Raw genomic sequence first — 12,191 nt, forward strand, 5'->3', positions numbered from 1 at the left:
ACCGCTGACCTTCCCCTTGTCCACCCTCCTACCCCCCCCATCCCTCCCACCCCCTCCCTCCCCCTCTCCCTCCCCCTCCCCCCCCACGGCTTTGCCAGGTGCTTCTTGACCCTCACCACCGCCCTGCGCCTCCACCGAGGCGGCTGTCCGAAGGGCCCGGCGGGCACGGGCAAAACGGAGACGGTCAAGGACCTGGGCAAGGCCCTGGGCGTCTACGTCATCGTCGTCAACTGCTCGGAGGGACTCGACTACAAGTCCATGGGGCGAATGTACTCGGGCCTGGCACAGGTGGGTGGGGTGTGGGTGGGGTGTGGGTGGGGTGTGGGTTGGGTGTGGGTGGGGGGTGGGTGGCGTGGGTGGCGTGGGTGGCATGGTGGGGTGTGGCGTGGGTGGCGTGGCTAGGTGGGTGGGTGGGTAGGTGAGTGAGTAGGTGTGTGGGTGAGTAGGTGTGTGGGTGAGTAGGTGTGTGGGTGAGTAGGTGTGTGGGTGAGTAGGTGTGTGGGTGAGTAGGTGTGTGGGTGAGTAGGTAGGTGGGTGGGTAGGAAGGTGGGGGGTAGGTGGGTGTGTGGGTGAGTAGGTAGGTGGATGGGTAGGAAGGTGGGTAGGTGGTGGTGGTATGTAGGCGGGTAGGTGGGTAAGTAGGTGGGTGGTTAGGTGGGTTGATAGGTGAGTGGGTAGATGGGTGGGTAGGTGGGTGGGTAGGTGGGTGGGTGGGTAGGTGGGTGGGTAGGTTGGTAGGTAGGTGGGTGTGTGGGTGAGTAGGTAGGTGGGTGTGTGGGTGAGTAGGTAGGTGGGTGGGTAGGAAGGTGGGTGGGTAGGTAGGTGAGTGGGTAGGAAGGTGGGTGTGTGGGTGAGTAGGTAGGTGGTTGGGTAGGAAGGTGGGTAGGTGGTGGTGGTGGTAGGTGGGTGGGTAGGTGGATGGGTAGGTGGGTAGTTAGGTGGGTAGGTGGGTAGGTGGGTAGGTGGGTGGGTGGTTGGGTAAGTGGGTGGGTGGGTGGGTAAGTGGGTGGGTGGGTAAGTGGGTGGGTGGGTAGGTAGGTGAGTGGGTAGGAAGGTGGGTGTGTGGGTGAGTAGGTAGGTGGTTGGGTAGGAAGGTGGGTAGGTGGTGGTGGTGGTAGGTGGGTGGGTAGGTGGATGGGTAGGTGGGTAGTTAGGTGGGGTAGGTGGGTAGGTGGGTGGGTGGGTGGGTAAGTGGGTGGGTGGGTGGGTAAGTGGGTGGGGGTGGGTAAGTGGGGGTGGGTGGGTAAGTGGGTGGGTGGGTGGGTAAGTGGGTGGGTGGGTGGGGGGTAAGTGGTGGTGGGTGGGTGGGTGGGTAAGTGGGTGGGTGGGATGGGTTAAGTGGGTGGGTGGGTGGGTAAGTGGGTGGGTGGGTGGGTAAGTGGGTGGGTGGTGGGTAAGTGGGTGGGTGGGTGGGTAAGTGGGTGGGTGGGTAGTGGGTGGGTGGTGGGTAGTGGGTGGGTGGGTGGGTAAGTGGGTGGGTGGGTGGGGTAAGTTGGGTGGGTGGGTGGGTAAGTGGGTGGGTGGGTGGGTAAGTGGGTGGGTGGGTAAGTGGGTGGGTGGGTGGGTAACTGTGGGTGGGTGGGTGGGAAGGGGTGGGTGGGTGGGTAAGTGGGTGGGTGGGTGGGTAAGTGGGTGGTGGGTGGGTAAGTGGGTGGGTGGGTAAGTGGGTGGGTGGGTGGGTAAGTGGGTGGGTGGGTGGGTAAGTGGAGTGGTGGGTGGTAAGTGGGTGGGTGGGTAAGTGGGTGGGTGGGTAAGTGGGTGGGTGGGTAAGTGGATGGGTGTGGGTGGGTAAGTGGGTGGGTGGGTGGTAAGTGGGTGGGTGGGTGGGTAAGTGGGTGGGTGGGTGGGTAAGTGGGTGGGTGGTGGGTAAGTGGGTGGGTGGGTGGGTAAGTGGGTGGGTGGTGGTAAGTGGGTGGGTGGGTGGGTAAGTGGGTGGGTGGGTGGGTAAGTGGGTGGGTGGGTGGGTAAGTGGGTGGGTGGGTGGGTGGGTAAGTGGGTGGGTAAGTGGGTGGGTGGGTGGGTAAGTGGGTGGGGGGGTGGGTTAAGTGGAGTGGGTGGGTGGGTATGTTGGGTGGGTGGGTGGGTGGGTGGGTGGTAAGTGGGTGGGTGGGTGGGTAAGTGGGTGGGTGGGTGGTTAAGTGGGTGGGTGGGTGGGTAAGTGGGTGGGTGGGTGGGTAAGTGGGTGGTGGGTGGGTAAGTGGGTGGGTGGGTGGGTAAGTGGGTGGGTGGGGTGGGTAAGTGGGTGGGTGGGTGGGTAAGTGGGTGGGTGGGTGGTTAAGTGTGTGGGTGGGTGGGTAAGTGGGTGGGTGGGTGGGTAAGTGGGTGGGTGGGTGGGTAAGTGGGTGGGTGGGTGGGTAAGTGGGTGGGTGGGTGGGTAATGTGGGTGGGTGGGTGGGTAAGTGGGTGGGTGTGGTGGGTAAGTGGGTGGGTGGGTAAGTGGGTGGGTGGGTGGGTAAGTGGGTGTGGTGGGTGGGTAAGTGGGTGGGTGGGTGGGTAAGTGGGTGGGTGGGTAATAAGTGGGTGGGAGGAGAGGGTAAGTGGGTGGGTGGAGTGGGTAAGTGGGTGGGTGGGTGGGTAAGTGGGTGGGTGGGTGGGTAAGTGGGTGGGTGGGTGGGTAAGTGGGTGGGTGGGTGGGTAGTTGGGTGGGTAAGTGGGTGGGTGGGTGGGTAAGTGGGTGGGTGGGTAGGCGTGGTTGTAGACTGCCCGCGCTGTAACCTCACTGCGGGGACCCTCCCAGGCACCACGGCGACATTGGGGAACTCGGCGCCGCGTGGCCACTTCGAGGCAGCGGCGTCAATCGCCGCCCTCACGCCTCGCGGTTTTATTCGAGCGGGGGGCGGGGGGGAGTGGGGAGGAGGGGGGAGGTGGGGGGGAGGAGGGGGAGGAGGGGGGAGGTGGGGGGAGGAGGGGGGGGACGGTGATTCTACCCCCCCGTCAACGCGCTAACCTGCAGACAGGCCACGGTGTTGCCAGGGTCGGGATTGTGGTGGTTGTTGTTGTTGTTGAGGTTATTGTGGTTGTTGTTGTTGAGGTTATTGTGGTTGTTGTTGTTGTGGTTGTTGTCCCAACTCGCTCACTCGCTCAGTTATCACTCGCTCGCTCTCTCTCTCTCACTCGCTCCCTCGCTCGTCCACTCACTCGCTCACTCGTTCTCTTGCTTGCTCACTCATTAGCTCACTCGCTCCTTCGCTCGCTCATCACTCACTCGCTCGTTCACTCTCTCTCACTTGCTCCCTCGTTCGCTCACTCACCACTCACTCGCTCGCTCATCACTCACTCGCTCGTTCACTCGGTCCCTCGCTCGGTCCCTCGCTCGCTCCCTCGCTCGCTCACTCGCTCGCTCGCTCGCTCGCTCGCTCACTCGCTCGCTCACTCGCTCGCTCACTCGCTCGCTCACTCGCTCGCCTCACTCGCTCGCTCACTCCCTCACTCATTAGCTCACTCGCTCACTCACTCCCTCGCTCGCTCATCACTCCCTCGCTCGCTCATCACTCACTCGCTCGCTCATCACTCACTCGCTCGCTCATCACTCACTCGCTCGCTCATCACTCACTCGCTCGCTCATCACTCACTCGCTCGCTCATCACTCACTCGCTCGCTCATCACTCACTCGCTCGTTCACTCGGTCCCTCGCTCGCTCCCTCGCTCGCTCACTCACTCGCTCACTCATTCACTCGCTCGCTCACTCCCTCACTCATTAGCTCACTCGCTCACTCACTCCCTCGCTCGGTCACTCACTCGCTCCACTCACTCCCTCCCTCGCTCGCTCTCTCACTCGGTCCCTCGCTCGCTCTTTCAACCACTCAATCACTCGCTCCCTCCCTTGCGCACCTTGTTATTTCCATGGTCAGCTGCCCGTCGCAGCTCTGCAAAATTTCCGCTGCTCCCCCCCCCCCCAAAACAAAAGTTGTGCGTGGGGGGGGGGTGCGGGGGGGAGTGCGGGGGGGGTGCGGGGGGGGGGTGGGGGGGGTGTGATCCTGGGCGAGTTCCGGGGTAGCAATCCCGGGCGAATATGTACGTCATAGTGAGTGAACGGGAGAGTGAGTGGGTGAGTGGGTAAGCGAGCGAGTGAGTCAGCAAGTGAGTGAGTGAGAGCGTGAGTGGGCGAGCGAGCGAGCAAGAAAGTGAGCGAGCGAGTGAGTTGGTGAGTGGGTGAGCGAGTGAGTGAGCGAGAGAGTAAGTGGGCGAGCGAGCGAGTGGGTGATTGGGTGAGCGAGCGAGTGAGTAAGCGAGTGAGTGAGCGAGAGAGTCAGTGGGTGAGCGAGCGAGCAAGAGAGTGAGCGAGCGAGTGAGTGGGTGAGCGAGCGAGTGAGTAAACGAGTGAGTGAGCGAGAGAGTCAGTGGGCGAGCGAGCGAGCGAGTGGGTGAGTGGGTGAGCGAGTGAGTGAGCGAGAGAGTAAGTGGGCGAGCGAGTGAGTGGGTGAGTGGGTGAGCGAGCGAGTGAGTAAGCGAGTGAGTGAGCGAGAGAGTCAGTGGGCGAGCGAGAGAGTGATTGGGTGAGTGAGTGAGCGAGCGAGTGAGTGGGTGAGTGGGTGAGCGAGCGAGTGAGTAAACGAGTGAGTGAGCGAGAGAGTAAGTGGGCGAGCGAGCGAGTGGGTGATTGGGTGAGCGAGCGAGTGAGTAAGTGAGCGAGAGAGTGAGTGGGCGTGCGAGAGAGTGAGCGAGAGAGTGAATGGGTGAGCGAGCGAGTGAGTAAGCAAGTTTATTGAGTGAGAGTGTGAGTGGGCGAGCGAGCGAGCAAGAGAGTGAGCGAGCGAGTGAGTGGGTGAGTGGGTGAGCGAGCGAGCAAGAGAGTGAGCGAGCGAGAGAGTGAGCGAGCGAGTGGGTGATTGGGTGAGCGAGCGAGAGGGTGAGCGAGAGAGTGAGTGGGCGTGCGAGAGAGTGAGCGAGTGTGCGAGAGAGTGAATGGGTGAGCGAGCGAGTGAGTAAGCAAGTTTATTGAGTGAGAGTGGGCGAGTGAGTGAGTGGGCGAGCGAGCGAGTGAGTAAGCGAGTGAGTGAGCGAGAGAGTCAGTGGGCGAGCGAGCGAGTGAGTGGGTGAGTGGGTGAGGGAGAGAGTGAGCGAGAGAGTGAGTGAGTGAGTGGATGAGTGAGGGAGAGAGTGAGGGAGAGAGTGAGCGAGCGAGTAAGTGGGTGAGCGAGAGAGGAGTGAGCGAGTGTGAGCGGGTGAGCGACCGAGCGAGAGAGTGAGTGGGTGAGTGGGTGAGCGCGCGAGAGAGTAAGTGGCGAGTGGGTGAGCGAGTGAGCAAGCGAGTGAGTGAGTAAGTGAGTGAGTGAGCGGGTGAGCGAGAGAGTGAGTGAGTTAGCGAGTGGGTGAGTGGGTGAGCGAACGAGAGACTGAGTGATGAGTGGGTGAGGGGGGCAAGCGAGAACGAGTGAGTGAGAGAGCGAGCGAGAGCAAGTGAGTGAGAGAGTGAGTGGGTGAGCGAGCGAGTGAGAGAGTGGGTGAGTGGCTAAGCGAACGAGTGAGTGGGTGAGCGAGCAAGGGAATGAGTGAGTGAGCGAGTGAATAAGTGGGTAAGCGAGCAAGCAAGCAAGCGTGTGAGTGGGCGAGCTGGCGAGCGAGTGAGCTGGCGAGCGAGTAAGAGAGCGAGAGGGTGAGCAAGAGAGAGAAGGGGCGAGCGAGCGAGTGAGTGAGCGAGCCAGAGAGCGAGTGAGTGAGAGAGTGAGTGGCTGAGTGAGAGAGTGAGTGGCTAAGCGAACGAGTGAGTGGGTGAGCGAGCAAGGGAATGAGTGAGCGAGTAAGAGAGCGAGAGGGTGAGCCATAGAGAGAAGGGGCGAGCGAGCGAGCGAGTGAGCGAGAACACGAGAACGGTACCGGAAGATAAACCGATGACGTACACACACGGACCGGGATACGGAGTTTAAAAAAATATATAAACAAAGTAAAACATGCCGTAGAGCGCGGGGGTGGGGTGGGGTGGGTTGGGGGGCGGGGTTGGGGGGAGGGGCGGGGCTGGGGGGGGCGGGGTTGGGGGGGAGGGGCGGGGTTGGGGGAGGGGCGGGGTTGGGGGGGAGGGGCGGGGTTGGGGGGGAGGGGCGGGTTTGGGGGGGAGGGGCGGGGTTGGGGGGGAGGGGCTGGGGGGGAGGGGGGATTTTCTCTCCCTCGTTATTCCCACCGAAGGTTTCGACTTGAAGGCCACGGCTGGCGGAATCCTCCGAGTTGGCTCGGGCCTAGGGATCTCGCCGCAGTCGGGAGGCAAAAAATGGGATCCTCCAACTTTTAGCCCTTCGCCAGGCAAAACTTTTAATGGACGTAGGCGCAAAGTTTCCGTCTGCCTGGCGTCTAAACGAGTTACCTGTGCACGGTGTGTGACGCTTCGCACTTATGTGTGTGTATGTGTGTGTGTATGTGTGTGTATGGGTGTATGTGTGTGTATGTATGTGTGTGTATGTGTGTATGTATGTGTGTGTCTGTGTGTGTATGTGTGTGTATGTGTGTGTGTATGTGTGTGTATGGGTGTATGTGTGTGTGTATGTGTGTGTATGTGTGTGTCTGTGTGTGTCTGTGTGTGTATGTGTGTATGTATGTATGTGTATGTGTGTATGTATGTGTGTGTATGTATGTGTGTCTGTGTGTATATGTGTGTGTATGTATGTGTGTATGTATGTGTGTTTATGTGTGTGTATATGTGTATGTGTGTGGCAAAACAACCCCCTACCTCCTCGCGGTGCCGGACGGGCAACTCTGTCGTGGACAGCGCTGTGGGGGGAGATCCAATTTTGATTGGCTCCTCCCCTCATGGCATATGTATCCACCACAGGGGCTAAACGGGGGCTCTGGACGGGTGCGAGGGGCTGGTAACCCCTCCACCTTCAATTAATTACCACGAAACTACGAATTAAACTTAAATATGTAACAACTAAGCTTGTGCCGGAGGCCCCGGGGGGCCAGGCGTCTATGACGTCTCCTGGCCAAACCCCAATTGGCGGAGCCAGGAGATTGAATACCTACCCTCGGGGCTACTCCAGAAACAACGAAAAGCCACTACGGTTGGCCACGTGGAATGTTCGAACGCTCACTGCAGAGGAGAGGCTGCCACTCCTCTGTCGGGAGCTGGACCGGTACCGCCTGGATCTATGCGGCATTCAGGAGGTCCGGTGGACCGGCTCTGGCTCCTGCCACCATGAGGGGTGGACAGTTCTCTACTCGGGGCAGCAGACTGCCAAACAACAGGGTGTGGGTCTTCTTTTGAACAAAAGAATGAAGGGGGCGTGGGAGCGTGGCGGTGAGGTGTGGGAAGCTGTAAGCCCCAGGCTACTTTGGGCTCGCCTTCCCATCAACCGGAGGCGAGGAATGGTGGTCGTGGTTACTTATGCCCCCACCGAAGATGAACATCCGTGGAGGGATGCAGGCAAAGCCGATGAGTCAGATGCCTTCTATGACCTCCTGTCACAGGTGCTGGCTAAAGTGGCCCCTCGGGATAGAGTCATCATGTTGGGTGACTTCAATGCCCGAGTTGGTCATGATACTGGCACCTGGCCTGGAGTGATTGGAGGGCATGGGCCAGATCAGCTCAATAACAACGGTAGGAGGCTGCTAGATTTTTGTGCAGCCCATGGGCTTGTAATTACCAACACGCTGTTCCGGCATCGGCGCATCCACACAACATCATGGATGCATGCCGGGTCCAAGCAAGAACATCTGCTGGACTACATAGTGACGGACCAGCGAATGCGAGCCCATGTCCTTGACACCAGGACCTACCGTGGAGCTGATCTGCCCTCTGACCATCGACTAGTCATCTGTAAGATGCGCCTGCCATTCTTCCACTCCGGTGGTGGGTGTACACCCAGGACCCCATTCCAACCTAAAGTGGCCTGGTCTCAGTTATCTGATGAAAGTTGCAAGCGAGAATTTCATCATCGCTTGCGGCTGGGATTGGCATCGTCCCCGACTCCTCCTGATGTCGAGGGTAAATGGGCGAGGTTTAGGACTGTGACTCATGCAGCTGCAATGGCTGCTTTGGGTACGCGGTCCAGACCTCCCCAGACACCCTGGATGACAGAGGAGTTGTTCACGATGGTTGGGAAAAAGCGACAGGCCCACTGTCATCGGCTACAGAGTCCCACGTCAGAGAATGAGGAGGCTTACCGCAGCCTTCGCTCGGAGGTTCGGAGAGCCGTGAGGCGCTGCAAGGATGGGTGGTGGTCGCGGGTTGCTGAGGAGATGGAGTCTGCCTCAGTGGCCCGTGATCACAAATCTCTATTTAACTCCATCAAAAAAGTAACCTGCAGCGCCACACCTATTACCATCATTAGGGGAAAAAACGGCGATCCAATTTCCGACCCCCAGGAACAGGTTCGCAGATTTGCTGAGCATTTCTGTGAGGTCCTGGGGGAGGGAAAATCCCTCAGCCAGGAAAACATCGTGGCACAAAGTGAGGATGACCCTGCTGAGGCTGCGGTGCCTCAAATATTGGATGAAGTCACCCCCTGTGAGTGGCTGGCTGAGGTGCCATCTGCTGAGGAAGTATTGAAGGCGATCCGGAGTCTGAGACCAGGAAAGGCAGCGGGCAGAGATGATCTTCCAAACGAAATGCTGAGGGAGGGTGGCGTTTGTGCACAGACTGCCCTATATGACATCATAACAACAGTCTGGACCACTGGAAGGGTTCCGCAGGATTGGAAGGATGCCCTGGTGGTCCCCCTTTTTAAGAAGGGGGACCGCACAGACTGTAACAACTACAGGGGCATCTCACTCCTCAGTGTGCCGGGAAAGGTCCTGGCAAGGATTATTCAGCATCGCCTTGCCAGGCACGCTGAGGAGAGGCTTGCGGAGCCCCAATGCGGTTTCAGGAAAGGGCGGTCCTGCACAGATGCCATATTTTCTGTCCGTCTGCTACAGCAGAGGTGTAGGGAATTCCAACAAGACCTACATCTCTGCTTTATTGACCTGGTCAAGGCCTATGATACCATCAGTAGGCCTGGGCTCTGGGTCGTTCTTCGTGCTTTTGGAGTACCTGACCCTCTGCTCACGATCATTAAGGACCTTCATGATGGTGAGCGGGCCCGGGTAAAACTACGTGGCCGGGAGTCAGAGCCATTCCCTGTACACCTTGGGGTGCGACAGGGATGTCCTCTGGCTCCCACATTATTTAACATCTATTTTGACCACGTAGTTCGTGAAGCCTTCAATAGCTGTACCGGGGGAATCTCCATATGGTACAGATATAATGGGAGGCTAATCGATGCCCGGGTGCGGTCAAGGGATGGCTCCCTATTGCTCAACCACGTTATGTATGCTGATGACTTGGTAATAGCTGCTCAGTCAGAGGAGGAGTTGGAGACGCTGCTGCTGAGACTGGAGCGTGCCACTAAGAGGTGGGGCCTTACCATCAGCCCCACCAAAACCAAGCACCTGCCTGGGTATTTTGTACCATCGGACACTCCACCCCCACAACTCCCAATCGGTGATGGGGCAGTTGTGGAGAGAGTGGAGAGTTTCCCATACCTGGGCAGTGTGCTTATGACTGGCACCAGTTTAACCGCAGAGGTCTCACTCCGAATCAGTCGAGCGGCAATATCTTTTCATCGGTTGCGTAACGCTGTGTGGAAGCTACCTGGTCTGTCGCTCCGCACTAAGCTTCAGGTCTTCTCAGCCACGGTCATTCCCTCCCTTCTCTACGCTTGCGAAACGTGGACCCCCCTAATGGAACATCTTCGCCGGTTAGAAACATTTAGGCTGGCCTGCCTACGATCCATCCTGGGTTTAACCAGACTGGATTGTGTGAGGAGCTCACAAATCCTTGAAAGATCTGGGCAGGGTCCCATCGGTGAGCTCCTCCGGCAGGCAAGGCTGCGATGGCTGGGTCATGTAGCCCGCATGCCCAGCCACCGCATGCCGAAACAGCTTTTGTTTGGCCGGATTGAGGGGGCTAAGCGGGCGCGGCACGGGCTAGAGAAGAGATGGAGTGATGTGGTACAGGAGGACGTGGAGCTGAGTGGACTTGCCGATGACTGGTACCAGCGGTGTCAAGATCGGCCTCTGTGGAGGAGGCTCGTGAAGGATGCTACTGGGCAGTTGGAGGCAGTCGCCCTCCAACAACAACGGAGGGCGGAGGAGCGACGCTCACAACAGCGAGCGGAGCGCCGGGTGGCTAAAGCACAGCAGGTTGGCACAGTAGGGGGCACAGGTGGTGCATCAGCCAGTCATCTCAGTCAGTCGACCCGTGGCACCTGGGTCTGCCCCGTGACCTCCTGCCAGCGGGCGTTCGACACTTCACGTGGCCTCAGGGTGCACATAGCCTGGCACAAGCGTCGTGGTGACGTCACCGCCACTTAGTGGCGAATGGCGGTTGTTGTTGTTGTTGTTGTGTGTGTATGTATGTGTGTATGTGTGTGTGTATGTGTGTGTATGTGTGTGTGTATGCGTGTGTGCGTGTGTGTCACGGTTCCTGGCCTTCATAGCTGCTGCTACTCGCTACTGACAGCACTTGCCCCATCAGTCTGTCGAGGCTACACGGGGGGGGGGGGGGGGGGGACCTTTGTCTCTATTTGCCCGGGCCAGTGAGAGGCGATGCTTCTCCACTTTCGCCGATAAGACATCGTCAGCGTGGGGGGTGAGGAGGTGGGTGGTGGGAGTAGGAGGATGATGACGACGACGACGACGACGTGCTCACCGGTGCGTTGCTCCGCCCTTGGCCTACTCTTCCCCCCCTCCCCCCCTCCCGGCCGGCCGGCCGGGGGCAGACGGGCGCCTGGGGCTGCTTCGACGAGTTCCACCTCGTCAGCGAGGAGGTGCTGTCCGTGGTGGCCCGGCAGATCGCCGGCGTGTTCACGGCGCTCGCCACCGGCCTGCGACGCTTCGTGTTCGAGGGCCGCGAGGTGACGCTGAGGCCCTCGTGCGGAATCTTCGTCACCATGAACACCGGTGGGGCGGGGTGGGGGGAGGGGAGGGGGGGAGGGGAGGGATGGGCGGTTGTTTGTTGTTGTTGTTGTTTTCGCCGTCGTCATAATCGTAGTCGTCATCGTCTTTGTCGTCATCGTCTTTGTCGTCATCGTCTTTGTCGTCATGGTCGTCATCGTTGTCATCGTCGTCATAGTCGTCATCATCGTCATCGTTGTCATCATCGTCATCGTCGTCATCATGGTCATCATCGTCATCATCATCGTCATCATCATCGTCATAGTCGTCATCGTCATAGTCGTCATCATCGTCATAGTCGTCATCGTCATAGTCGTCATCATCGTCATAGTCGTCATCGTCGTCATAGTCGTCATCATCGTCATCGTCATAGTCGTCATCATCGTCATCATCGTCATAATCGTCATCGTCGTCATCGTCGTCATCGTCGTCATCATCGTCATAGTCGTCATCGTTGTCATCATCGTCATCGTTGTCATCATCATCCTAGTCGTCATCATCGTCGTCATCATCATAGTCGTCATCGTCATCATCGTCATCGTAGTCATCGTCGTCGTCGTCATGATCGTCGTCATCAACGTCATAGTCGTCATCATCGTCGTCATCATCGTCATAGTCGTCATCATCGTCGTCATTGTCGTCATCGTCATCATCGTCGACATCGATTCCCGCTCACGGCCACCACCAACAACAGCGACAGCGATGATCCTAACCGCTCCCCTAGGTCGACTCCGCCTGAAATGAGTTACCTGGTGTAGCGGTGGTGGTGGTGGTGGTGGTGTAGTGAACATCGCCACTGGGGGAGACAAAGACGGCCAGGCGTGGTGCTGGTAGCCACCCCCTCGTGTGCCACAGTGCCGGTAGCCTTCATAGGTGCTCGCTGACAGCACTTGCCCCTACAGCCTGTTAGAGGCTACACGGGGGATCTTTGTCTTTGTGTGTTCAGAGCTGCTGCTGCTGGTACTCGCTACTCACAGCACTTGCCCCAACAGTCTGTTATAGGCTACACGGGGGATCTTTGTCTTTGTGTGTTCATAGCTGCTGCTGCTACTCACAGCACTTGCCCCTACAGTCTGTTAGAGGCTACACGGGGGATCTTTGTCTTTGTGTGTTCAGAGCTGCTGCTGCTACTCACAGCACTTGCCCCAACAGTCTGTTAGAGGCTACACGGGGTACCGCTGACTCTTCTTTTTGTTTGTGCGTGCGTGTGTGTGTGTGTGCGCGTGTGTGTGTGTGTGTGTGCGTGCGCGTGTGTGTGTGCGTGCGTGTGCGTGTGTGCGTGTGTGTGCGTGCGTCGTGTGTGCGTGTGTGTGTGTGCGTGTGTG

General features: G+C 58.8%; 1 protein-coding gene across 1 annotated transcript in view; it reads left to right on the forward strand.

The window, feature by feature from the left end:
• LOC116956757 (dynein axonemal heavy chain 2) overlaps positions 1–12,191 on the forward strand; it is a 464,532-nt gene that overhangs the window by 18,216 nt on the left and 434,125 nt on the right. Inside the window, 2 exon segments of the mRNA XM_076057989.1 lie at positions 99–288; positions 10,692–10,872. Of these exon segments, the coding sequence (XP_075914104.1) occupies positions 99–288; positions 10,692–10,872 (371 nt within the window).

Source organism: Petromyzon marinus (assembly GCF_048934315.1).
Source record: "Petromyzon marinus isolate PM22_M1 ecotype Great Lakes invasive population chromosome 67 unlocalized genomic scaffold, UKy_Petmar_22M1.pri1.0 chr67_unloc.3, whole genome shotgun sequence".
NCBI lineage: Eukaryota > Metazoa > Chordata > Hyperoartia > Petromyzontiformes > Petromyzontidae > Petromyzon > Petromyzon marinus.